Source organism: Nansenia antarctica (assembly GCF_963989245.1).
Source record: "Nansenia antarctica genome assembly, chromosome: 3".
In the NCBI taxonomy this organism is placed as follows: Eukaryota; Metazoa; Chordata; class Actinopteri; order Argentiniformes; family Microstomatidae; genus Nansenia; species Nansenia antarctica.
This window is the reverse complement of record NC_137688.1, coordinates 58,665,273-58,692,895: the sequence shown is the minus strand read 5'-3', so window position 1 is coordinate 58,692,895 and position 27,623 is coordinate 58,665,273. Positions and strand designations below refer to the sequence as shown.

The window sequence follows — 27,623 nt, the reverse complement described above, 5'->3', positions numbered from 1 at the left end:
GATGGACCAATGAAATAAAGAAATGAATGAATGACATATAACCAAAGAGCGAACTCACATTAGAGCTTGTAAATAAGTACACATTATAAACTTATAACAATGTTAATAACCGTGTACATAACCATGAAATGATGCTTATTTATTAAATGGACTTATTTATTGAAATGCTCATAGCTCACTTTAGTAACTGGGCTACACTCTCCCCCTTCTAAATGTCTGATGTCCTCAGCAGACTCAATAAACAAACTTTAATTCAAAAACATAAAAGGGTGTAGCGTGAGCTGACTTTGCCTACTCTAGGTCTTTCTAATCTTAATAACCACACCTCGGTGGAAAATGGTAAGAGGTTTGTCCCTTGCTCTACCAGGCTCATCATAGGTAAGTCTCATTATTGGATTTACTAATCTTTTTGGCCTAGCTTGTTTAGGGGAATGTTTTGCCTGTGATCTAGTGGACATTCTTCTATCTCCTCACTGGAAACTCTTTCCGCTTCTGAGTCAGTTTCTGGTGCAGTCTCTGGGTTCCGGTCTTCTTGGGTGCAGTGATCTGGCTCTGAACGACTGTCACTTTCTGACTCTGACTGACTGTTGCTTGCTGAATCTGCATGATTGTCACTTGCTTCCATATGTGCTTCACTCTGTCTTGGACTTAGAGTGGACCTTTCTCTTCTCTCCAGGACCTTCTCTAGGTATGTTCGATAGGATGGCCCGTTTGGCCAGCTGCACTCCAGATCGGAAGAGTCAGAGGATTCACATTCGTGTTGTACTTTGTGGTCGGTTGTCACTCTCTTTTCCTTGTCCGTAGTCACTCTCTTTTTCTTGTTCTGAGTCTCTGTTCGAGTTCTAGGCCTTGAGGGCACGGGGTCATCATTTACTGCTACTGGCATCCGCACCAGCTCTCCTATGGGCAGGAGATGATCTCGATGTAGGGTTTTGACCCTTCCGTTCCCACTCTCAAGTTTCACCTTGTAGACAGGCAGGTTTGGCATCTTCTCTGTGACGATATATGGAGTCTCACACCATCGATTCTCCAGCTTGTGTTTCCCTTTGAGGCCTAGATTTTTGATAAGCACTCTGTCGCCAGGCTCTATATTCTGAAACCTGACTCTCTTGTCGTATGCCTTCTTGTTGCGAAGATGTGTTTTGTTGGAGGCCTCCGTAGCCATCTGGTAGGCCTTCTGAAGATCTTGCTTGAGCTTTGTGACATATGACGAGTGCTGACGTTCTCCATCATCGGGCTGTGTCCCGAAGCATACATCCACGGGGAGTTTGGCTTCTCTCCCGAACATTAGAAAGTAGGGAGAGTATCCTGTGGAGTCACATTTGGTGCTATTGTACGCATGTACGAGATGTATGACATGTTGGCTCCAGTGTCGTTTATTTTCTTGGCTTAGCGTGCCCAGCATGGACAGCAATGTCCGGTTAAATCTTTCCGGCTGGGGATCACCCTGTGGGTGGTAGGGGGTCGTTCGGGATTCCCATATGCCCATTATCCTCAGCAGTTCTTTGATCAGTTTAGACTCGAAGTCTCGTCCTTGGTCGGAATGGATTCGAGTTGGTAGTCCATAATGCACAAAATACTTCTCCACTAATATCTTGGCGACTGTGAGGGCCTTTTGGTTTTTGGTCGGGAAGGCCTGTGCATATCTCGTAAAGTGGTCCGTTATGACTAACACATTGCTGATTCCCTTTGAATCCGGCTCCATGGACAGGAAATCGATACAGACAAGGTCCAGTGGCCCAGCACTGACTATTTGGTGTAACGGGGCAGCTTTGTGGCTTGGCCTTTTCCTTAGAATGCACTCTCCGCAGTTCTTCACATACTGCTCGACGTTGGCAGCCATCTTTGGCCAGTAGAAACGGCTTCTTATCATGTCAGTCGTCCTTTCTGCTCCCAAATGACCTAAGTCATCATGCATGGACTTCAAAACCACTGGCCTGAACTCAGCTGGTAGCACAAGCTGCTGGATGTTCTCTCCTGAATGGCTTTGGCTCAAGCGGTACAGCAGCCCATCCTTCATGACGAACTTTCCCATTTCCTTCTTCATGGACTGGATGTCAGGAGAAGGCACTACATCCTTAAGCCAATCCCCATGCTTCACTGCATGAATCGTCGCTCCAATCACAGGATCTTGGCCCTGAGCCACGATGAGCTCTTGTCTGGACAGCTGTCCAAGAGTGTTCATGTGCACGCTTGTGGGGAAAGCGTATACGTCGGGCACACACTCAGGGGACGCTCCAAGTTGTTCTGCAAACCTTGGTGAGGCTTGGGAGGATCCCAGGACACCGACCTGCTGGCAGATGGACTTGACACCAGACTGGGGTATACTCTTCCAGTCGGAATCCTCTTCTCTGGGCTCCAGCCTTGACAGTAGGTCTGCATCGATGTTATTCCGGCCAGGTCTGTAGATGATGTCAAAGTTGTACACTGACAAGTCTGACAGCCAGCGATGTCCAGTTGCGTTGAGCTTTGCAGTGGTAAGGACATACGTCAGAGGATTGTTGTCTGTACGTACCGTGAAACGGGCTCCATATAGATAGTCGTGGAACTTTTCGACGAGGGCCCACTTCAGTGACAAGAACTCTAGCTGGTGGATGGGGTAGTTCCGTTCTGAAGAGCTCAACTTTCGGCTGGCGAATGCCACTGGCCTCAGGCCTTCTGGGTAGTCCTGATAGAGCACTGCGCCGAGGCCGGCCAGACTAGCATCCACATGCAGGGTGTAAGGTTTGCTGGGGTCTGCGAACGCCAGGACTGGGGCGTTGGTGAGGCAGTGTTTGATTTTCTCAAAGGCCTCAGTGCACGACTGGTCCCATCTCTCTCCGAAGGGTTCTCGCTCATCCAGGTACACCTCACTTTTTCCCTTTCCAGGTCTTTTCCCACTGGCGAGGTCCTCAAACACTCTGACACGTTACTTAGTGCAACCTAACGCTATTAGTACAAAGTCCCGCCCCCTCTCTCTCAGCATACATTACAATTGGCTAGCTCTTCCCGATGGACCAATGAAATAAAGAAATGAATGAATGACATATAACCAATGAGCGAACTCACATTAGAGCTTGTAAATAAGTACACATTATAAACGTATAACAATGTTAATAACCGTGTACATAACCATGAAATGATGCTTATTTATTAAATGGACTTATTTATTGAAATGCTCATAGCTCACTTTAGTAACTGGGCTACATCATTATCACACTGCCTATTAGAAAGCTCAGCACCTGCAATTAAGCTCTTGTTTTAGGCTTTTAATTAAGCTCAAAAAGATTAATGTAAACAAGGTAGGTCCAACCTGTCATTTATAACCATAAATGTTTGGCTATGGGATTGGTTAGTCTTTAGTTCCTGGCCTCTTTGCCCTCTGTCCAATGCAACCACCAGATCATTGTTCCAGGCTGTTGATCTTTTAATCCCCCTCTTGGATCGACTGGAGGAGCGGGGCTTTGAGGCATCAAGAGAAACTTTAAAAAAAAGATTTGTCTTAGGGATTAAGAGTGCAAAGCTTTTAAAATAATTGTGCTGAGGATGAGCAGACAAGGAGAGTTTGCTGTTCCGGCCACACGAAGCTCTCAGGTTTCATGACAAAGGTAAGGTAAAGCCCCTCTCCCCGGAGACCCGTATGTTCCGTGCTAACATGCTTTAACTGACCCCCTGGTCTCTATGAGCCCTTGACACTCTTACGTCTCTTTCCTACACACTACCTGTATGAACAATTTAACCCAGATCAGTTGCTATCAGTATGTGCAAAGTAACAAAATGTACGGTATACTTATATTTTGATTTTTGGGGGGCATTTAGCAGACGCCTTTATCCAAAGTGACTTACAACAAATACATTTGTCTATGTAAGTGAATCATCTATCCATCAGTCATTGCAAAAAAAGTAATCTCTGCTTGGGCCAGGGCCTGTCATTGGCAGTCATAATGCTAGAAGAAGAAAGATTTTCTTTTTGTAAATGTAAATGTATGCTTAGTTACTCTGTACCCGGCTACCATATGCATATGTAACTACCATGTAAAAGCATCCGTTGTAGGACGCATAGTGGAAACAAATTATTTACCCACTCCACTTTTCTTTTTTTTTTTACAATTGTGTACTTTACATACCACTTTTTCAATTATCATTCTCATCCTTTAACTGCTTTTTACAGACCATGTGCTAGATGTGGACAACATGGTCAGACCTACTGTATCCCTCAGACTTCCCTGCTGTCCGATAAGTCAGCCACCTCCAGCTAAGTACTCCTTACAGGCCAAACCAAGCGTGCTGAGTGATGATGACTGTGGTGCTCATTCTCATCAGGCATGTAGCAACTGGTCACGCTGTCATACGGCACGAGAAGCTCTCCCTCTGATGGTCACTGATCTCTGGGTTTATCGTTTGAGATTGGGACAAATCCTTCTGCTCGAAGTCTGAACAACTCAGGTTGATCCATGTGTGTGTTGTTAATATGTTTCTGTGGAATTATGATGTTGTGCTTCTTACATGAACTCTTCCAATGCCCTCTTGATCTAGGCTGCTTGGTGATTCCATTCTGCAGTTCAAAGTGCTGATTCTGCCTCAGTTTTTTTTTTACCTGCAAATGTAAACAAGACAGGAACAGCTATTACACCAGTTTACAGTATCAGTGTAGTATGTTGTTAATTGTGGCTCCAGTTGGTGATAATGTCCTCCTGGGAGTGGGTAAATGGTCTACATACCACAGTTTGACATATAATTCATGTGCCAGCTGTGCAACTGGGTTGTCCCGATGGCGATCTAGACATGGGGGGCAAGCCACTCACACGGCACTATCTCTAACTGCCATCGGCATGGCAACAAAGAGGTGCTGATAGGAGAAAACAAGGATCATTCACATGTTGGCGGGCCAACCCTGGGTGGTGGCGTGGAATTATTTTCGAGTATGAGGTCTATTACAGGGGCATTCACAGGGCGTGTGGCAATGTGGAAGACATCCAGATAGTTAAGATGGAATTTGTGATTGTCCTTAAAACTCTTTTCCCTTTCGTGTGATGGCTATCAGTAAGCACCATGTGTACATGCAGCTATTCATTAAAGATTATATCAGCTGGAAGAGGCATTTGAGAGGGCTTTCGGGGGCAGTAACCAAGGCAAGATCAACGGACACCATCTCCCAATCTGTCTTTGCCCTTTGCAAGTCTGTTTTGTTTGCATACAATACTGGTAACTTCAAACAAACTCTCGAACCCTGCTTAATGTGATTTGGGCAGCCTGAAAAACAAGTTGGGCCTGGTTTGGTCATGCAATATGCTCCAGCAAACTGCATTAGCAAACTGTCCTACAAAAATGAAACTGATCAGAAATAAGCAAATGGCAACATCACACACACAAGCACGCACACACAATGTGTAACATGTATATGTTCAGACCTTATTTATTGGAGTTTTTCCTGGTCAAATAACATAGTCACAGAACTTCTGTCTCTACTCATTCAGTATCATTTCGCTTGTGTTTTAATAGATTGTTAACTTCTTTCCCAACATGGTACACAGTACTGCTTAAGTTTGGCCTCTTATGTTTATTAGAAGGAAAAGCTCACATAGGGCAGTACTAACCCCGGTGCATCTTTTACTGGACAAATGTTGGCATCTGAGTCGGAGATCAGAGAACTTTCAGAGTCGAAAGGAAATGATGTCATACACGAATCCTAGAAGTGGGGGCATTCATTGGAGGGAGAGAGAGGGAGGTGTAGTGGGTGGAGCTAGACTGAGTGTGAGCTCTTGAACATCTGTATGTTACCGAAAGGCTGAGAGAATAAGAGGGCTCACATTGCTTCAGATACTATGGTAGTTTCAGGGCAGATTTCAACAAAAGGAAAATCCAACACTGGATCTCTTCATGAATTAAAACAGGATTTGAGCCTTTGTCTTCTCCCTGTATATAGATGAATATTATGACGTTGGCAATGCAATATTTCAAAAAACGTGAGAGAGTTTTCTTTCGTCTGACAGGTTAAGCCATCATAATTGATTCCTAATGCCGAGGGGATGCAACACAAAATGGTATATGTCATAATTATGTTCCCTAATTGGATGGGGTGCCGTTGTGGTAGAGGGCACTGAACACTGGAGTCTCTTGAGAGGTATTCAACTTTTGACGAACAGTCATGAATTCAGACAGAACAACGTTCACACACACAGGCAAACACACACACACACACACAGGCAAACACACACACACACACACACACACACACAGTCACACAATCAAGTACATCAATCCCATACCGTCAGACAAACTAGTAATTATTTGCCAATCTATGCAGAAATTTTGCAGTTCTAATGATGAATATAGTGATGATGATAGCTCATTTATATGAATGTGCACGTACACACACACACACACACACACACACACACGTACACACACACACACACACACACACACACACACACACACACACACACACACACACACACACATTGTGCAGATGTCCCACAGAGTTGTTTGACTCATGCTAGCAGTAGGATTATAACACCTGTGCAGATTATTTTAAAAAATATTATTTATTAGAAAGGAGGAGGAGTGGATCACCATGCTATCTGGTTCTGAAAACTCATAATGCCTAATAAATTAGATACATCAAGGTCTGTGTTTTTACTTGGGAAAATGCAGTAGGCATTACACAATGGCACAACTTAAACATAGCATTTATCCCAATATTCAAAGTCAGAACACTGACCGCTGGTTTTGGGATGTCTGGTAGACTGTGTTTATTTGCTCTCCTCTCAGATATCCGCAGGAAAGGAAGAAAAAAAGGGGATAGTCAGAGCCAAATTTGAACATTGGACATTCCCTGAAAAGGACTCAGGATGATGTGGACAGCACTTCCTCAGCACACCTGACACACACCTTTTGTTGAGGGTAGAAAATGGATGAGGTAATCCTAGCTGGGGTAGGGTCACTTGAGAAGGTGGGGGGGCTGAGGGAATGTTGGTAGCATTTCCCATGAAGAACCTCATTTGCATTCTAGTGTGTTTACTTCAAAGTTTTTAACCCTCATGTTGCAACTAGTTTAGATCGAACACTTCTTAATGCAAAGGACGCTGTGTCTTGCCTGGCTCCAGATCTGTGTATACTTTAAACAAATTCTATGATTATTGTTGCCATGCCATGCCATGCCATATGACAGGAGTTGGCTAAAGCACATAAAGACTTGGAGCCCGGCAAGAAATGTGTTCTAAAGAAATATGTGAACAAAATAAATCTATATTGAACTTAATTTGCCAAATCTCTTTGTCAGTATATTGAACAAAAAACAGAGATATACTTTAATTTTCATTTTAAAAATATTTTACAATTATATTTAAGACCAAGTACATTTTCTACAAATGTTTTACTTATGATAACTTAATTCTAGCCAATGAATGCAGATTTAAGGTAGCGTGAGTATGACTGGGTGTCCTCTAGTGTGGAGTAGGCAGCTTGTGGTTTCATGCTCTGCCTACAGTCTTACTCATGGCGCCTTGATTCTGTGCTTCGAAGACTGAGACATTTAGACCTTGTGTCTTGGAATGGAGGTGTGCACTATACAATAATACATGTCTGACATGACAGAGATTAATGTGCTACCGCCACAGGGTGTGGAGAAAAACTAATCATTGGGGAAGTCAAAACAAGTTCTTTACAATGGTACATAAAAGCACATCATCACTGATATGTCAGCAACCAAAACATAACAATTTGTTACACAAGCCAGTCAATCTTTATCTTACATTTATTAATCTGGCTATCAATCACTTTGAGACATGCTTTTAGATGTTCTCACATGATAGATATTTTGTGTGTGTGTGTGTGCAATACAAGTTTGTGTGTGTGTCTGCGTTTATGTCTGCATGTGTGTGTGTGTGTGTGTGTGTGTGTGTGTGTGTGTGTGTGTGTGTGCTTGCCATGCGTGTCTGCGTGTGTGAGTGTGTGTACGTGTGCGCGTGTGTGTTTGCGTGTGTGTATGCAGGCTGACGTGTATAACCGTCAGTGATGATGTCTTGACCTCTTTCAGTAGTTAGTCCACATTGTGTCTCGTCAAACTGAAAGCTGCTGACTCACCCCCACGACATAGCGCAGGGTAGATAATGGGAATTTTCTATGCTTGAGAGAGAGGGGCTTTATCAACATCCTCAATGACTCAAGCCCCTCTCAGAGACTATTCTAAACAATGATGCAGTGCTTCATCTCAGGACCAATGTTTGCTCTGTCAGACTTCAGGCCGGTAAGACCCCAGTAATGGCATCACTCCATTCAGCAGTAGCTGTTTGCTCTTGGATCACCTTACGTTTCTCATTACCTGCAGGAGGCTACTTGACTTGCCTCAGCAAACAAACAGTATACCTTTGAATGGTGAGAAAACTTAGAGTTGGTCCAAAACCAAACAGTTTTCTCTTGCCATTGATGCAATCATGGAGCTCCCAGAGAGATAATGCCATGTACACCAATACAGTATGTCAGATAGTAGCTTCAACACAGTAGACAGCTGTACATAACATACATTGAACACTAACATTAAGACTGGTCTGTAAGTTGACTGCATGAATTCTGCCAGTGTAGTACAGGGTTAGATATGTTGGTTAACAAATGAGCACATGTAAAAAGGTGGGATAGTCACCATAGCTCAAATTACAAATGAGTAGAATATAGTATTTTGGCTTACTGTACACCTGCCATAGGAGTATCTCAGGTAGTGTGTGTAATATGGTGGTGTTGATTGCAGAGAAGAGATATAGGACTGTGTGACAGATTAAGATTATTCCAACGATCCCCATGAATTACCTCTGCAAGCCTACTGAAGATGTCAAGTTTCTGGTTCTAAACCTCCTCAAGTCAAGTAAAACCCTTCAAACATTTTCCAAATCGCAGTTGTCAAATGGTACATATGAAATCCAATCTTGAAACATAGTATTTCATGCAATAGGGAACATTTCAGATGTGTTGACTTGCACACAATATTGATAGAATAACTATAAACAAACTCGAACAATTGGTGAACCAGGTGAATTGTGTTCAGGATTTATTAGTACAGTATAGGTAGGCTACTGTATATGTATGTTATGTAGTAGAATATCCTCTTAGGACTTAATGTGCTCTTACTAAGCTTGTGTGCACTAATCTTGTTGCTAGGCTTTAGACTGGGATACAGACACCCCTCATTCATGAAAACCAATACAATTACACTTCATTGTTTAGTCTATAACAAACTTGGAACACCCATTAATCAAAAAATTGGACACATCAAAAATGACAATCCACAATCGTCTGAGATCAATACAAACATACTGCGCTTACGCACCGTTTACATCAATAATTAAAGAGAGATTCAAGGCAAACTTAAAGTAAAGCGAGAGTTAATAATGCTACTCTTGGCCGAGACCTGCATTCATTAAAATTGATATAGGCCTATTTGGGAGCAGAAAATACGAATTTAAGCCTTGATAATTCAGAAATGTGTAATTTACAGGTAAAAAAGAAAGGGACCTCATACCAACTGTTACACCTAAACAGATTCAACTGAGACTGCTAATCGAAAGAGTAGGACTATTCACATCTTTATTCCACCCATGGGTGCTAACCAATAAAAAAGGCTGACTTCGCACAGAAGTTAACAAATATATGTTATTTTTGCAATTACTATAATTCTCATAATTATAATAATTATATTATTATTGTTGTTGTTGTTGTCATATTACGCGAGCCTGGCTCTTTAAGTATTGACTTAAAATGACATGTTAAAATGGTTATTCCATAGCAATTACCTGATGATTCTTTAATACAAAAGAACATTCTTGAGCTGCAAGTTTACAACAATATTAGCGTCTTGTCTGTTTATCATATCTCACATACATTTAGCTAAGGTCAAGGAGTTGACAACATTTGAAGCTGAATGCAGAAGCCTGGTTTGGGTTTTGGCATAAAATTAGAGCAATTTACGAATTAGTATACCTGCAACAGTACTAAAAATACAAACTGTAAAAACAAAAACATAGTGAAAGTGGAAAACTGCTTGGTTAGTCGCTTACTTGTAACAATCCTCAAACTATGGTTTTGTTATGGTTTGTGATATCAAATAAGAGTGGGCATAGCTCTTTATTTTTTTACTGATTATTTGGGCCGAGCGACCAGACTCTATTCCCAAGTTGAGTGAGAGATCCCTGGCCTTGTGCCACCTGGCCAAAGGTAGGCTACAAAGATACCATCTCGAGAGGCGCCGAAAAGTGTGCAGCATCATTAACTCCAGGAAAGCTTGGTTTGCTCGAATTTGAAGGGAAATGGTGAGTGGCACATCATCGAAAAGAGGTGTTCGCCAAAAGAACTATAGGCCTATATGAGGAAAATCACCAATCATCTTAGCAATAGACAATAGTTGGAAGAATCCGACGATGGGTAATATGTCTGATCTACTGATCTTTGTGGAAACAACCGTATTTTCTTTGCTTTGAAGAGCAGAAATATGAAACCCATTCATCCAGATAAAGAGGCGTTTTAGTTTTGCATGCCTTTATTAAGCACAGATATATAAAAATATATATATATATAATTACAGCTTTTGCGGATATAATTTACAAAATTACAAATACATGTACTATAGGCTGTTTGTTGTTCACATTTTGAACTTTCCCCATAAGGCAATATAACGAGTCAATCAAGTTCGGCTTATCTCTTGACACTGAACAATGTCTCAAGACAATTAGAATTTCGACTATGGGATGAGAACAATAATATGAGAACGCCACAGTATAATGTAATAAACACATTATAACATCCAACAACACTGCATAGGTTGCAGGTGGAGAGGATTGTCCAACATTCTCATGGGCCTACATTCGATTGTTATTCGATACTTTTTAGATTTGTATGGACAAACTATACAATGCATTGAAAGACAAAAACGTAGATTTGTCACTTACTCGTGAAATTCTTTACATGTTGAAATTTAGCCACTTTTGTTCATTGCATATTTTTCAAGTGAGCTCGATCATCGTTCATCGGGTTAGGATGCTGAGGTCGGGAGAGAATGTCCGTGGACGCCGCTCAACGCCTCGTGCTGGTGCTTGCTTAAGGGAGTGTGAGGTTTTCTGTCTCCTGCGAAAAACAAACAAGAGATATTGTTATGGAACAAATAACTCGTAATTCTCTCTATCATCATTAGGCTACAATGAACACACAAGTTGCGTCTGCAAAGTCCCAATGCCCTGAAGATGTTATGATAAGTGGTCTCATCTGGCAGAGCCAGAAGAAGTGAAGAAACAGAGCAAATAAGATCATTACATATAGGCCTATTTGGACTCTTTGACTAAAAGAGGTAATATAAAAACAAGAGGGCAATTGTTATTATTATTATATTATCACTTTATTATATTATTCGAGGACCCCCTCGAAAATGAGAAGATTCTTCTCAAGGGGCTTACCTTAATAAACAATCTCAATATCATCCATTTGTAACAGGTTTCATTCATTTGAATGCTGATTGGTAGACTAGCGGCTAGCCCACTGTTTTCTCAGCCATTTTTCTTTTTTTGCATCTTACTAAGGGTTTTTTATAAATGGACAGAGCGAATGACAGGGCTTGTTTGTAGTTAGATTTAAGCAGACAGTCCATGTATTCGTCTAATTTGCCAAATACATATTTAACGAAGTTAGTGAAATGTGTAATAAAAATGGTATGCATTACGGCAACTGAAATTTCACAACAGAAATGTTAATAGACATAATGTTTTCTACATTATTTTCACAAATATAGGCCTAGCTCTAATTCTAGGTTAATTGTTTTTGGCTAAAAAACAGTAAGGGTAAACTTCACAGTGGTCTGAGGTTATAGGAGTTCATCACTATTTTCATTTCAGCACTGTTTTTTATTAGTCAAGCCTATAGTCTTTTTTGGGCATATAGGATATTTGTCCGGCCTTTGCTGTCACGTAGCCTATTATCATCGTCGACATGATCTATTCGGGTGATTTTAGTTTCGATCTTTAATGTCTTTTGACGAATATGTTTGCCAATAATAATAATAATGTTTACAAATGTGTTTATGACAGTTGCCTGCACTGTCTGTCATTGACCGTCATGCAAATTATTGTAATAAAAGCACACAATTTGACAACTAAAAGCACCGACCGGACCTACCTTCTCGTGCTGAATGTTTGAAGGACATTGCCGTGTGGAGGTCTCCAGAGTCTTGCATCGTTGCACCGCTGTTCGGGTGGGCATGCAGGCTCGCGCTCTGAGACTGCCAGTGGTGCCCAGTGGTCATGTAGTTACCCGCTGGCCCACCATACACCCCGTATTGGTTTGGGGGGGAGTAGGCACAAGCAGGGACATAACTTGATAGGTTTGATGAAGACTGTGTGAAGAGAAAATGACCAATTTAAACCATAGTGAATCAAATTGTCCCCAGCTTGCATTGAATTCAGTGGGAAACTTTTGGTGAAAGAGTTTCAGATTTTATTCTTTTCGACAATATAGGCAGGCCTTTACAATCACAGGCCATATGGAGGCTGTTTAGTAAAAACTCTAATCAAACTCTTTAGAATCACTTTAGAAAATATGTTGTTTACCCAAATAGTCCTTACTGTTGGCATGCTTTATACCCAACTTGTTAGTTCACACATATTTATTTACCTGAGGATATTTCATGTCTGCTTCAATGGCAGATTTGTCTATTCCGTTGACACAGTGGGCAGAGGGAAACGTCGTTCTGTTGACGCTCGCCCAGTCCTCCATTTTTGGTGGGTACCCCTCGGCTCCTGCCATGGCTGTAAACAGTTTTCAGTAACAAAGTTTCAATAAATCATCACTAATCGTTTAAGCCTCTATTCGATATAGTCTGCATTCTATACCATAACCGTTGGATTCAAGATAAGTTGTGAAGTGCATTCCTTGTGTATGCTACATGCGTGCAGTGTATAGGCTAGCCTGGAATTTTATGATGAACAGATGTTTTTGATTCGAGCTAATTCTTGTCGAAATTCTTAGCTATATAGGCGCTAAATCAATCCTTATTTATTCGTATTTGAAAGCGATGCCGTCACTGAAATTAGTTCACTTAACATCATTTGCTATTGTAGCCTTCCGTTTGTGACTTGGGTTGTTGGACAATCTGGTCTTTCAGTCCTGTTTAACGTTAAATTATATCTAGGCCTATAACTAACAAAATTACCAATAGGCCTATAACATATAGATGACAAACTCACCTTTAAGACTAAAACGTTAATTGCATAAACACAAGCTAAGTATGCCTCTATCAACCAGGCGAGGCTTCATATATAAAGCCTAAATGTCATTTAGCGCATGAAATAATATGGTAGCCTATGATATGTTTACAAAGGCCTAACTAAACACACAATGTCACAGTATGTCAATAGTCACACAATGTGATTGATACATTTGCTGTAATAGATTATTTCTCATGACAAATATCTGTTTGGTTAAGGAGCCACATTGATGCGTAAAAGTTAGAAGATAGAACAACAAGAAGTGTGCAATAAACAGTGCATGCAGCCACTAAATAAACCTTTAGGATTTAAGAGTATTCATGTATAGTAAACATGATGTTTGGTCACCAACCTTGGTGGTCCATGAAAGCTCGGATGCCTAAAATGTTGCTGACCGTGTGGACCGATGGCCAGGCCCGGGAGAGGCTGACATGGCCTGCGGTGACGGGGACTCCGGGAGCACCGCCAATTTTAGTCCCAGTGGGCGACATGGCGCTTGGGTATGAGTAGGGGTACATGTGGTTATAAGAGAGCTGGGGAGGGGTTTGCTTGCTGTTTTCATATTGGCTTGGCTGGGACAGATTTCCTATTTTGTTTCTTAAAATGCGGCTTATGGAACTAACAGAGGGAACGTTATATTTGTCACAAACGGCATCTGCGAGAAGTCTGTCTCGGATCTCCCAAGCAAATATTCCAGGGTCTCCTTGTTTATAATCCCTTATGCTCTTCACTACGTTGGGTGTAGTGACCCGAGGCTTACTCCCTCCTATGGCACCAGGCAATATCGAACCCGTCTCATTGTACCTCGCTAGTATCTTGCTCACACAGCCATGAGAGACTCGAAGCTGTCTGCTGATGTCGCAGGGACGAATTCCAAGTTGAGCTAATTCCACAATTCTGATCCGAATTGCGTTGGGGAGTGGCCGTCCATTGACAAATACCCCTCCAAGCTGGTTTACTTCACCGTATGTTTGATCTGTAGGAAACACATAATGAATTAATTGGCGATATTGAAGTGAAGTAGGTATAGGCTACACGCATGCGATGTTCACTGTTTTATACAATGATGATAACTATATGTTAGCATGTAGCCCCTCTGTATAGCCTACGCATTATTCAACAAATAACGCTCACTCTCTTATCATTTTTGGCCATTAAGTTAAATTTCGTTTATCATGGTCTAGCACTTTGGCAAGAATCTGACTGCAATTTCAAAAAAATAATAAACATGAATGTACAGATACCACAATAGTAGCTAAAGGCTAAAGCGCATCTCTGTTCGTGCGAGCACGTCAAACACTCTGCCTTTACTCCTGCAGATGATCCATGCGAAATAAACTGTTACTCACCCATCGCCTCTGGTATAGATGCCTTCTTTCACCAGTTACCAATGGCCGAAAAGTTCTGACTCTCCTCACTGCGTAAGAGATGAGGAAAATGGATTTGCTGTTCGTTTTTACTTCAGCTCAACTCTTGCATTTCTGTTAAGGGGATCTAAGACGGCGAGTTTGGGCAAAGGGACTAAAACGATCTTTGTCCCATAGAGGAAATGTGTCCATCCCGAAGGCTGAAGTGAGTGCAGATTAATTTGACGCGTTCACAATACGTCAATCTCGTTGGCTGCGCTAAAGGTTCTTTCCTCCTCTCATTGGTCTCCTACTTGGTGTGTTTATGTAAACCTACTCCACAGAATCTTTTCCGGCTTTTGGAGTTCAACTTCTGTCAAGAGGGCCTTTGTCGCACGGAGAATTAGGCATATAGAGCTACACAACTCGAACTCGGAGTATGCGCTTGGAAATCCAAATGAAGCTAAAGCTGCTCTCCACGACAAGGATGTCTCTGTATACGACCTAAAGATGTTTTGTTATTGCTTATTAAATGGCTAGAAATATGTTGGCAAGTCATTGATAATGATGCATATTTATTGTATTTATTACAAATTTCGGCCGTGATATCATTTGCATTGGCAGGTTCTTATTCTCAATAGCTTAACTGTCTGCACCCTATACCCTAAACAAACATCCACACGGAAAATCACCCCACGCAGCCTCTAGAAACGAGATGGTTTGACATAGCCTATAGGCATATTCTGTAAGCACGAATATCTTTCATTTTGTATTTACTAAAACACGTAGGATTCTATCCCAATTAATTGATTACGCGCACAGCTGTTAACACTGTTGACTGTCTATTTTCAATAGTTAATGTGATCGGTGTCTTGTATCATGCACTTGAACAAACGAGTGATGGCTTTGGTCTCCTATCGTGTGATTAAGATGTCTGACAAACGGGCAAGATTTACCTTTATGTAGCTCATGGCTTGTCGTATTGAACCAAAGTCAGACTGTGCCAGGCAATAAACAAATAGGCCCACTGTCATTTCCAACATTCATTTTTTGTGAAAAATGTTTTCTCAATGCTCCCTACATATGTTATTGATCAGCTAATGCTGATCACTGTTGGTTTGCTTGTGTTATCACATTAATTTAAGCTTTGTGCTTAAATTGAGCCCAAATTAATTATTTTGTTTCGTTGCGTTATTGTCTTCGAAGGCTATAGACTAGCTGTTTTTTTTTTGCTTTGTTTTAATCACTATATTGGAATATATACATTTTTAGGCTAGTATTTAATTTACTCGGACTTTCAAATTAGGCTTTATTTAGTACATTTCTCAATTTAATTGTAGGCTAGAAAAAATTGCACATTGTTCTTGTTATTTTTATTTTATTTGCGAGACATCCACTTCGAGATAGCAAACATTCTGCTTTTGTTAAAAAATATATATTTCTCTTCATGCTGTATGGCAAACAAACAGGTAGGCTATGTTTTTGATGTTCTTTCTTTCTTTTTTTATTGAGAAAGTAGTTGGCATGCTTCTTTGGTATAAAGTTTGTGAGGATGGTGAGACGTCTGTCAGACGAATTGATCAGGGCAAGGCGCGTGCAAGTCATCACATTAGATCATATCCACACACCTGGCGTCCAAATAGCCCTGCCAGTTGCTGGACAACAGATCTCTTGAAAATAATTGAAAAGATAGCTAAATTAATCTAATTCAGATGATGCAAAACCACAACATCCTTTAGGCCTATAGGCTTTTAGGCTAGTTGTCAGTTATTGATATTACACTGGCGTGCAATCAATAACATTCTTTTAAAGAGGTCGGAGATCAGGTTTTCGAGCTCCATGCCATCACAGTGGACATAACCACGCCAAGCGTTTTCTAATACAAATAGGATAAAATCATGTAACATTCAATATACACAAAATTACAGACAAACATGTGCACATGCTCATATGTATAACATTTAATATGTAATACATTGTAATAAGTACTCTGTAATGAATAGGAACAGTAGGTCTGCCATTACATTATTATTTTTGGTGTGATATGACTCACTCGTGAACCAAGTGACCACTTTTAGACTCTATTTCTATCAGTATTACGACCTTAGTTGCTCTCTGTGTACAACACAAAAACCACCATGGTAATTTCCAGGGTAAAAGATGGGTTTGTGATTTTTCCTCTTGGCTCCTCTCAGCAGCAGTATAGCCTATTGTGTCTGCTGTCCTCGCCTATGGGAGATGGCGAGCGGTGAGTAACCCCTAACTTGAAGCTGCTGTGCACGAGACAGTGAACGAACAATCTCTTTCACCATAATTGCAAATACAAAAGAGACGGACATTTTATTTTTGACAGTTGCACCTGTAATAGATAGATTTACTGGTGGAAAGCAGGTCATTAGTCAGTTAACTCTTGCATCCACAGTGAAGGCCAATCGCCAGTTTAATGAATTGCTGATACCAGTGTCCCAACGATACCGCAAACATGTGATTCTTGCATGGCAATGACGAAATGTGTGTGTGTGTGTGTGTGTGTGTGTGTGTGTGTGTGTGTGTGTGTGTGTGTGTGTGTGTGTGTGTGTGTGTGTGTGTGTGTGTGTGAAAGTGTGTGTGTGAAACCAAAGCAACCTATTTCAAATTGAACATGTTCATTGCTGCAACAAAAATAAACTAATAATAATAACAATAATAATAATAACAATAATATGTTTGTCTTATCCTGAAACCCCGTTATTTTTGCATTGAATTGGGACCCAAGACGGTCAGAGATCAGTAGTCTTTACCTCATGCATTGGTCTTCTAGTTATAACTTAGGTGTATAGATTATTATGACAACAGCAGCATATATTAATAGTTCCCATTTAGAAATAAAACTTAAAATTCGTATCCCTAGGAACAGGGCATCTCACCTTCATAAACCTTTCATGTCCATTTTTCCCTTCAGTGTGCTCTTGTCATGGTGTTTAGAGAGGGGTGAACTCAGATCATGTCGATAAGGTAGACTAAAGTGATGACATTTCCCCCCTGATAAACCCAACGATGCAGGTTGCTAAGGACATGTCAAGGTAAGGCCAGGTGAAACTGGCTATACTGCCATCTCAGGCTGCTATGAATGTCAACCTCCAGCCAGTATACAATCTGAAAGCAAGTTACTGCAGTGTTCCGATTCACTGTCTGCAGTCCTCGATTGCAATGCTCTTTTTTTCTACCAGGCTGCTGGTGTGTAACGTATCTTTATAGTGAATTATTGATGCAAAGGCGCCATCACCTGGCCAAAAGTTTGCATTACAGTTCTTCTCAAAGGGTCATACCGCATGCTATTTGAGTCTCAGTTTGCATACCTTTTTTGCATTGCAGAGTAATAGGTTAACTGTTTGTTTACTAATGACTAATGAAGTGGACGTGTCCAGACCTATTTCAATGGGGTGGCCCAGGTGGGGCACCTAGTTATGCATGGGTGGCACAGTTTTGAGAATGTAACACTTAATTGCATTCTTGAGAATTTGTACGCACCATTTTGTGCTTTTTATTTAGTATCTCCACTACCATTTCTGTCTCCACTACCCATTGTATACTTCAATTAGGCTACTAACATTACAATCCCTGTTTAAAAGTCCCAGTGCTACCAATCACAACACAACAGAGTGGCACCATACAAATGTAATATTAAACTCCCATATTTATTCTTTAAACAAACTAGCAAATGTTGTTTTAACACTATAACATGCAGGCACTCCAATTGTAACACAAAACAAAACAAAACAAAAAATGTAACATCACGTTTGAGGCCAGTGATCAAAACACTGTACAGGTGCAAGGAAAAACAATCATTCTTAAACATATATGTTACATAGTGTATTCGTACAAAGTAACATCATCCAAACAATGCCTGTGTCATTGTTTACATCACAAAGCTTTAGGTGAAATGTTAAATAAATGGTGCGGCCAACAACAGCCCCAACAAGAGACAGACAATCATATACTATATGTAGGCTACTTTACGTTTGTTATTTCATTTATTTATTTATTTCAGCCATGAATGCAGCTGATACCACGAAGGATTGAACGACCTCCTCTTCTCACCTTGGACAGTCTTAGGAAAAATCTTTAGCCGAGGTTGAGTGGGACCTTCTGCTCTTGACTATGAAATATCTGAAAGTGACAAAAGCCTGACAATCAAATCCTGCATTCAAGTCTCTGAGACAGAAGTACTCATTGGTGCATTAATACATAGATGAAAGAATTGAATGTAGTACAATATACTAAGCGGGCTACAGTATATTTCATATGAAAAATTACATATTAAGGCATACCAGGAGGTCCATGTGGGGCAACAAGGCCTGCCACATCACTGTCCCCACAGGAAACTGCAGGGCCTGCAGGTACTGCTGGCTGGTCCTCGTTGTCAGTATCATGGTCTGAGACTGAGAGTGGCTGACTAGACACTCCTAAAGCAATGCAGGAATTTTAACAGTTGTATCAATTTAATAGTATGTCAAATGTGTCATTTGTATACTGTACATACCCTGATGTGCAGGTGAAGCTGATGTGCAGTATTCAGCATCAGTATCCTTGTTTGACTCTACAAAAACACAGAAATGGTCATCATAATGAGAAAATCAGCCTTTTTTGTAAGTACTAGTAGCAGCCTATGTTAGCTACCAAACTCAAATGAATACAATATGAATACCCATACAGGCTTAATCGACAAGATTCAGCTTTAGTTTGAATGTAGAGCAATTAACCACAATGTTAAATGATCATGGTTATCAAATAAGTGCTTACTAAAAATAAATCTGGAGCTATCAGAATGTTACATACATACCCATGTGTACAGCAGAAGCTGGAGGTGGGGGTGGTGGTGGTGGCGCCCCTACATTTTTTTGGGGGGGCATCAAATCATACTCGCCTAAGGCATTTAAATGCCTAGGACCGGCCCTGCTCCTGGCTGTGGGCTAACTGGGTTTACATCCTCCAGCTGGCTCTCATCCTCTGACTGACTTTTAGCTCTGGCTGCTCTGTCCTGCTGCTCTGCCGTTTTGGATTTCTTTCTTTGGAAGAACCCCTGAATGCTCTGATTTCTTTTCATACTGTAACATTAACCATCACATAACACATGCCACTTTATAACTTGCACAATTGCACGTCACCTCCCTGTCATCAGAACGATCACGCCCCCTTTTGGGTGGTAAGAAGTTTGACTGGCGGTCAATGTAAATTTGTGGTCTTTGCTACTTTAATCCGCTAAAATAAGAAAACTGTATTGCTTTTTAGATATTAGGATCTCAAATCTGATGGCCAGTCAGGCAAACAATATATAGTTATATTGTATACGATATAGTGTCGTTGGCGATCAATGATCGACATCGTTATATGGAGAAAGGCAATACGGTTTTCTTATTTTATCGGATTAAAGTAGCAAAGACCAGAAATTTGCATTGACCGCCAGTCAAACTTCTACCACTTCTACCACCCAAAAAGGGTCGTGGAGTCGTGGACATGACGCTAGCCTATAGCCTAACGTTAGCATTAGCTAGCATATTGAGGTTTAGGGTTTGCTAGCAAGCTGAGATCGGATGATGACAGACTGGTAGCCTACTACAAAATATAATGTTACAGCTAAAACGTTTTAACCAGTAGCACAACACCGTAGCCTATGTGTAGCTGTGCAAAAGTCTAACGTTATTAATGGTACTCACATTTCTTCAAGTGCGCCAAGAAAGACTAGCACATGAACCTCACCGCTGATCAAAAATGTGTTCTTCTGTTCTATTTAGCAGCCAATCTCGATCATGGCCACTCTAGCAAGCTAGCTTTCGGTTTCGTTTCTCTTGAAGAGGAAAGTTCCTCTAGTGGGGCGATGTGGCCTCTGCTCTGAGTGACTAGGCAGATACCCAATCAATCAGGGGGGTGGCACCTGGGGTGGCCAATCATATTTCAGGGGGTAGCAAAACACTGCCCACCTTCAAAACCACTCTCAAAAAACATTTACAGGAGGCTGCAATCCGTAACTGGACCCTCTAAATCAAAAATCTGATTAAAAGACCCGAACTACCCACTGTACATACTTTGTGTTTCGTCCCCCGCCCCCACCTGTGGTGTATGTCCCCACCTGTCCTACCCGCTGTACATACCTTAAGTTTTGTTGTATCGTTCTTCCCATGATGGATGTATGTTTATCTTGTAGATAGTAATAGTTATTTGTCTGTATTATCTGGTAGATAGTACTAGTTTTTTTGTCTGTCTTACATGTAACGATGAATTGAGAATCAAGGACCCCAATTGAAATAAGCCAGTGGCTTTCTTGGGTTTTTTATCCTTTTAGTTGACCTTGTATGTAATATGTACTTTCATGTACCTACTTCTGCAAATCTTCTAATAAAGTTTTCAATCAATTCAATCAATCAATCAAGCACGTGCTACCCCAGGCCACTCACTGGACACGCCCCTAACATCTCTTTCATCACTTCCCTCTTTAGCTACCCTCAACAAAAAGGCATTTGGGAACTTTTTTATTTTATTTATTTTTCTAACACATTTTCCTCATGATGGCCTTCTAAATAACAAAGCCGGGAGCTGATTGTATTTTACAATCGTAACGTGATTTTTAAAAAAATGTTATGGATATTTAGACATTTGATTTCATATAGGATACCGAACATGTCAACCAGTAGGTGGCACTCTTTACCTAGTATTGATGAAGCAGTGCTTCTGAGGAACTCGGGTTGGATTGGATGGGATGGGATGGGAGTCTTGTAAATGGAAAAAAAATGTGAGTGTCTGTTTATATGTAGGTGTGAGTTCACTGGGTCAGGCAGTTCTAAATGGAAAACCTACTCCTCCCTCATGCTACCACTTGAACCAGTAGTCCAGCTTACAACATTCATGGGCTCTATGCCGATGTCCTGTATGGCAAACGTTATGTGTATAGGGGCTATGGAGCAGTTAAATGTGGGCGGGCCATTGAAAATGCCGTTCAAAATTAAATAACTGAGAGGTTGTGAAACGAATCACACATTCAAAACACCGAGTTGAGGAGGAGGGAGGAAACATTTAGTGTGTAACAGTAGATGGAGCATTAAGCTAGAAATGTATTGTGAAGAGCTGGTATGAGAGTCTGCCATGTGCGCCTAGTCAAGTGAGTCATGTCAGCTCTACAGATAACATTTCCATTTGCAACAACGTTTCACCTCACTGAATACACTCCAGTATGGCCGGGGGTAAGAGTTTCCCTAGGCTCAGAGACCGTGATTGGAGCCTCCTGGTTTGGTCTGTAGCTGCTTTCTTAAGTGGGACACACTTTGTTTTGTAAGACACATTGTCAGTGGCTGTGAAAAGAGAATACTTTACCAATAGTGTATTTGCAGTGTTTAACTGGCGGCACCTCATAGTGTTCTACACCCTGATAACATTTAATTGGCAGGTGGCTGGTTTGGTTTATTTAATTTTAAAACAAGGATCCACCAGCATTCAGAGTGCCGTCTGTGCATGGATGTGCCAGTGTGGCATCCATTCATTTTAATGTGTCTGAACCTGGAGCATGAGTGGAACAGACCATTACCACTGTCTCAGAACTTGCCTAGAATTAAAATATGGCATAACTATGATTTTTTTATTTTTTTTTTTACTTTTTACTCATTAAGACTCACTGTTTGGTCATGTCATGATGACTCTTGTATTGTCTCTATTATAGATGCATTTTCTCAACTCCTTTGAGCACTATGACAATGTTGAAAACTGTTGAGTGGTTGCCAAAAACGCAAACCTTGTACAACCAACTGCTCAAATATTGATCCCAAACCTTAATATAAGATGCTAATATTACTTACTGTAAGATACAAACACGTGATGCCCCATCACAGTAGACCATGAATAGTTGCCCTATTCATTATCCATTCATTTATATTAATTATAAGATAGTTCTATTTATATTTGTCCTGGAGAAACCAAACTTTTTTCATTCCCCTTTTTCATACAATCACCATTTTTCAATGTGCTTTTGGTTGATTTTTAAGTAATTGCGATAAGCAGAAAACAAGGAGGTGCACCAGCGCTAGACCCTTCACTGATTGAGAGAGTAAACATATAAATACAAATGTAAGTAGTCTCACAGCTTCTCAGCCTGTGTACATTCGTTTGAGAACCCCTTTGGTAAAAAAAAATCGGCAATTTGTTGTGGCACCACTAACGTGCCAGTCAACGACAATTGGGCGTGCTAATGATGATGATTATGTGTTTATTATTATTCCAGTATTTTAGTAGCTAACGGGTTTCACGAAATAATATGACGAGGGAGACCAGAAGTCCGCTTTGTGGTGTGTCCGTCTGTGTGTGTGTGTGTGTGGGGGGGGGGGGGAGATGAATGAAGAGATAGTCCATTGAAAGCAGTTGAATACCATGACAACTAGGAGCAACCTCGGATTTATTCCAAACAGTTACGGCACATTGTGAGGGGGCGTCAATCATCTATTATCTTGCCCACGAAATAAATGCAAAAACTCAGCCTGCACAAAAACTTCCAAAAGAAGCCGGACATTTGTCTACATTTCCCCATTATCTGCAGCTTAGCAATCAGTTTGTACGTGTGTTTGCTTAGTCCGACCACCCAGGACGCCCGGAGGATTCGCTGAGAACGGGATTCATTGTCAGCCACATCACATTGGAGATGAGGGCAGTGGGGCATAGAGAAGTTGAAACACATCAGAATAAAAACATCTAAACATTTGAAAATCTGAACCTCAATTAGTCCATTGCGATGTTATATAGTATATATTGCACTGTTTCAACCAATTTGTATTAGGCTATTTTCACATTTCATAGGCCTATAGTTCGATTGTGAAAATAATACAAATTGGCTGAATCAACAGAAATGTCATTATTAAATGTCATTATTTCCTCGGATAGTAGTGTCCTTTTTTGCATAAATAGGTGTTTATGTGTTAAGCGTCTTTGAGTGTCTAGAAAAGCGCTATATAGGCTAAGTCTAATGTATTATTATTATTATTATTATTATTATTGTTGTTGTTGTTGTTGTTGTTATTATCTTGCAATAATTATGATAATGATCACGCATTTATAGACGATACAATTATAATTAATTAATTAGGATGCTACAGAGTTATTATTGTCATATTGCTAGGATATTCATTGTAGTCACTATTGTCACAATTAAGTATTTGAATTCATTATGTATTCCAAGGATTTGTTGATAATCCTAATTTAGCTTTTTACAACACCGTTCAGAGATAAGACGTTGAAAATGCAAACAAGAGTCCCTGTTTCATGCATGCTACTTGAGTTAAGCCCGAATCAAAATATTGACCTAAAAGGGTTTCGTAAATTGGCCTCCCCATTCACTCAACGAAATGTGCAACTTTATATCGCCCCATAATAGCCTACAAAGCTGTTTGATAAAGAAAAGCTTCTGAAAGTGATGTAGGCTATCTATTTTAACTTAATATTTTAAATAAGGATCTATGCTCGAATAACATTGATTGAATTGTGTTTAAGGGATGAATGGTTTATGTTAATGACAAGAGCAAATGCCCCTCCCCATCCCTGTAATTATCTGTCCCATAATACCACTCATCACATTTCTGAAGCACCAATGACAGAGGTTCGGATGTCTACAAACTCCACCATTTCACACCCACTGACGGTCTTCATCCACTTGACTCCAAGGACCCGCCTACATGCGTTTAGTCTTTTCTGCGTTTTCCGATTTATTTTCCATTGCAGATTTAGTGTGTTTAGTAACCTCATATATACCAATCCGTCTGGCGATGGTTTCCTTTTTGCAAATCCTCATAGTGCAGCATCCATGAGCCTCACCACCAACTCCTCCATGACCAACACTGGAGCCCTCTAGACAAGTCAGTCAGCGGTAGGATAGTCTCAGTTAACTTGAATTAAATCAGCGTGTACTTCCTGATCATCATCTTAATTGCATATCAAAATAGTTATCGTTCAAGTATCTGTTTAAGCAAGGAAAACGAACTCTGTTTATAACCTATCGACTTTCTCAGACCATGTCGTTTAGTAACACAAAGACAGGCTTCTCTGTAAAGGACATTTTGGATCTTCCTGACACGAATGGGCAATCTGGAACAGAGGAGACTGAATATGAAAACGAAGAGGACACTAGTGAGATTTTAGTGCAAAATCAGAGATCAGAAAAGGATGGGAATGTGCCCTTTAAGAGTCGTTTGTGTGATAATGGTAACAAACCCTACACAAGATGGCTTGCGTCCTCCAACAACATCCAATATTCATGTAAGTAACTCTGAAAAGTTATTGTTTACACTCGGTAATTTATTTATCCACCTTTCCCAAATAATTGTCACCAAAATATAATTATTTCGTTAATTTATTGCGTCTTCGTTTTGAATTCAGTTCTCCATGCGTAATTATGCAAATATTGGATTCAATGTTTCCATACTGTATTACACTGCTATAATGGTCAACCAAAATACTTACACAAATCTAGTCTCAGTCTGTCAACTACGCCGTTTCCATGCGTAATCAGTAACCCTAACATTATAGCCTGAATTATAACCTATAGCCTATACAGTCTATTCAAAGTATCGTAACCTATTTATTAGATAGATTAGGCCTACTACCAACATATTTGGTATCTTTGTTATTTACTTTTCAAGAAAACGCTCAATGATGTAAATGTTCAGAGAGCATTTGTGATGCTAACCTGACACAATTTGTCTCTTCTCAAATAGTGCATGGTCTGTCAGTTGATTCTCGAAACGAATCAAAATCTCCAGAGCTGTCCACCGATGAATCCCAGGATATCGACAGGGATGTTACAGGTGACAGCAGCGACTCGGGAAAGAAGAGGAAAAGGAGAGTGCTGTTTTCCAAGGCTCAAACATATGAACTTGAGCGACGATTCCGACAACAGAGATATCTCTCAGCGCCCGAGAGGGAGCATTTCGCAAGCGCACTACGGCTGACTCCAACTCAAGTTAAGATCTGGTTCCAGAACCACAGGTATAAGATGAAGAGAGCACGAGCAGAGAAAGGCATGGAGATGGTTCATCTCATGTCCCCAAGGCGGGTGGCCATTCCAGTTTTGGTTAGGGATGGCAAGCCGTGTGACATTATCAAAACTCAGGACCTTGAGGCTACATTCAGGGCTGGAGTACCCCTCTCCGCGTACAGCGCCTATCCTCTCCAACATCTGAGTAGGCCTCTGCGTTCTCATTACAGCACCGACGCCATGGCACACATGCCGGGTGTGCATCACTTGGCGCAAATGTACCAATGGACCTGGTAGATGATGGGCAGGCTATTTGAAACTTTACTTTAATCTCGAAAAAGTTGTATTGAATTAGCTCCTGTTTTGGATGAAAATAATGCTCTTCCTCTATTTTCATCTGAAGGAATGGGATTCGACCTAATAAGGTCTGGACAGCAGGGCTTGTGAGATTCAATTGGGTTCTGTATTTGTTTGCTAAAGGAATGTAATATTTTGTGCCCAAATTTTCTGAAAATTATTTATGTATAGTTTTTTCGTGTACTGTGTCTATATTGAACTTGAATATTTATGGCCGTGAATAAACCTCTGTCAGCTTTACCTGGTAATTATTATAAAGCGTTTATAAGTCAAAAGCCTACCTTTAATCAAAACTAAATAGCCTACATATATCTACGCAAAACATAATTTAGTTCCTGAAATGTAATTCCTGTTTGTTCGTAGGACACAATGCAAAATGGAAGAAAACAACTCAAGTGAATGTCTAAATATTGTCCTAATGTATTCGTCGATATTGTAGGCTACTATTTGCTATTTGCTAGATTCGCTCTGTATGCAAACAAACAACTGCATTATTTGTTTCCGGAGTGAAGACATAGTCCTTTTAAAGTCCTTTTTAGTAACTTTAATTGTCTTTAAAACTGCGTATTAATGGCGTTTCGTGGAATATCGCTGCAACAATTTACGTTTACCATGTTGATACCATGAATATAAACCAAATGATAATTTCCTCAACATTCTTTCACTCGGCAAAACGGTATTTTCTGTCAATTCACAAAGCAGACTCTAAATAGGCTACAGAAAGTGCAGCTGTATATTCAGGCCAGGGCTCACACAAGGAAAAGAGAGAGGGTGTTGTGACAGTGCAGAGCTGTGAGGTTTTGTTTCTATTCAGTTGTGTGGGATGGGTCAGCTCATCTACCAGGCAGAGATGCACAGTAAGTATCTCTGGGTTTTTGTCAAGGCTGTCACTTGGTTCCTTTGTGACCCTTGTTGGACACGTTGTATTCCATATGGACAGCTGGCCTCTAAAAGCGATGGGGAGGATCCCCTCATAAAACCCAACTTGTGTTCAGCTCTCAAACATGCCATTGTTGCCCTCTAAGAGGAGAGAAAATTACAAACTCATGTTCATTTTCTGGGCAAAGAAGTCCCATTCACATAGAAGAGGGAGGCCTTATATTATGAGATCTGCCCACCCCCCTTCTCTCCAACCCCCTCCCCTGAAGATTCCTAAATACTACAATACATGGCAAATTAAAGTTGCAATGTATGTAAGGTTCTCTCATGATTCTACATTACTTGTGTTGACGATGTTTATGTTGGGGAGAGAGAGGGGGGGGGGGGGGTATATTATTATGTTGCTGTTTGGAACTTCAAACACAATTTCGCCTTAGTGTCTAGAGGTGGCATATTTCCAACAGACTTTACATTTCTTTAAATCATTTGGTTACACATTACAACTCTAGGGTCGTCTTGCACTTGAAAAACATATACATAAAGCTACAGTATAGTCATATTCATAGAAGGTGGAATTCAGCATATTTTGTATTATTGTCAACTATCCACTGAGCATCAAACAAGCATGTGATGTATTTTGCCACAAGATGGCAGCACAACGCCTTGGAGAAAATCATGTCTCACATTCCATTCTTGGGGACTCATTTCGGAACATTCAATCCATATGAAAATTGTGAGTGTTCTGTTTAATTCTGTTTCATCCTTTAGAGTGTTGTGTGTGTCCCTTATTCCTCTTAACAATCACATCATATTGTGACGTTCCATAGATTT

The 27,623-nt window shown here is 40.6% G+C and overlaps 2 protein-coding genes and 1 long non-coding RNA gene across 3 annotated transcripts; 1 reads left to right on the top strand and 2 right to left on the bottom strand.

The window, feature by feature from the left end:
- Window positions 1-11,002: 11,002 nt before the first annotated feature.
- pax1b (paired box 1b) lies at window positions 11,003-14,576 on the bottom strand (the record flags this gene model as incomplete). The annotated part of the gene is made up of 5 exons (XM_080527394.1): window positions 11,003-11,094; window positions 12,136-12,352; window positions 12,631-12,764; window positions 13,576-14,199; window positions 14,573-14,576. 5 exons carry the CDS (start codon window positions 14,574-14,576, stop codon window positions 11,003-11,005), a joined length of 1,071 nt encoding a protein of 356 aa, XP_080383520.1.
- A 3,726-nt stretch (window positions 14,577-18,302) lies between these two features.
- LOC308153690 lies at window positions 18,303-20,380 on the bottom strand. Its single transcript, XR_013937381.1, has 4 exons — window positions 20,266-20,380; window positions 19,092-19,148; window positions 18,880-19,014; window positions 18,303-18,718 (listed from the first exon to the last, which is right to left on the bottom strand). It is a non-coding gene; the product is annotated as an uncharacterized lncRNA (long non-coding RNA).
- Window positions 20,381-24,594: 4,214 nt separating this feature from the next.
- Window positions 24,595-25,853, top strand: nkx2.2b (NK2 homeobox 2b; the record flags this gene model as incomplete). The annotated part of the gene is made up of 2 exons (XM_080525826.1): window positions 24,595-24,838; window positions 25,297-25,853. 2 exons carry the CDS (start codon window positions 24,595-24,597, stop codon window positions 25,851-25,853), a joined length of 801 nt encoding a protein of 266 aa, XP_080381952.1.
- Window positions 25,854-27,623: the final 1,770 nt, after the last annotated feature.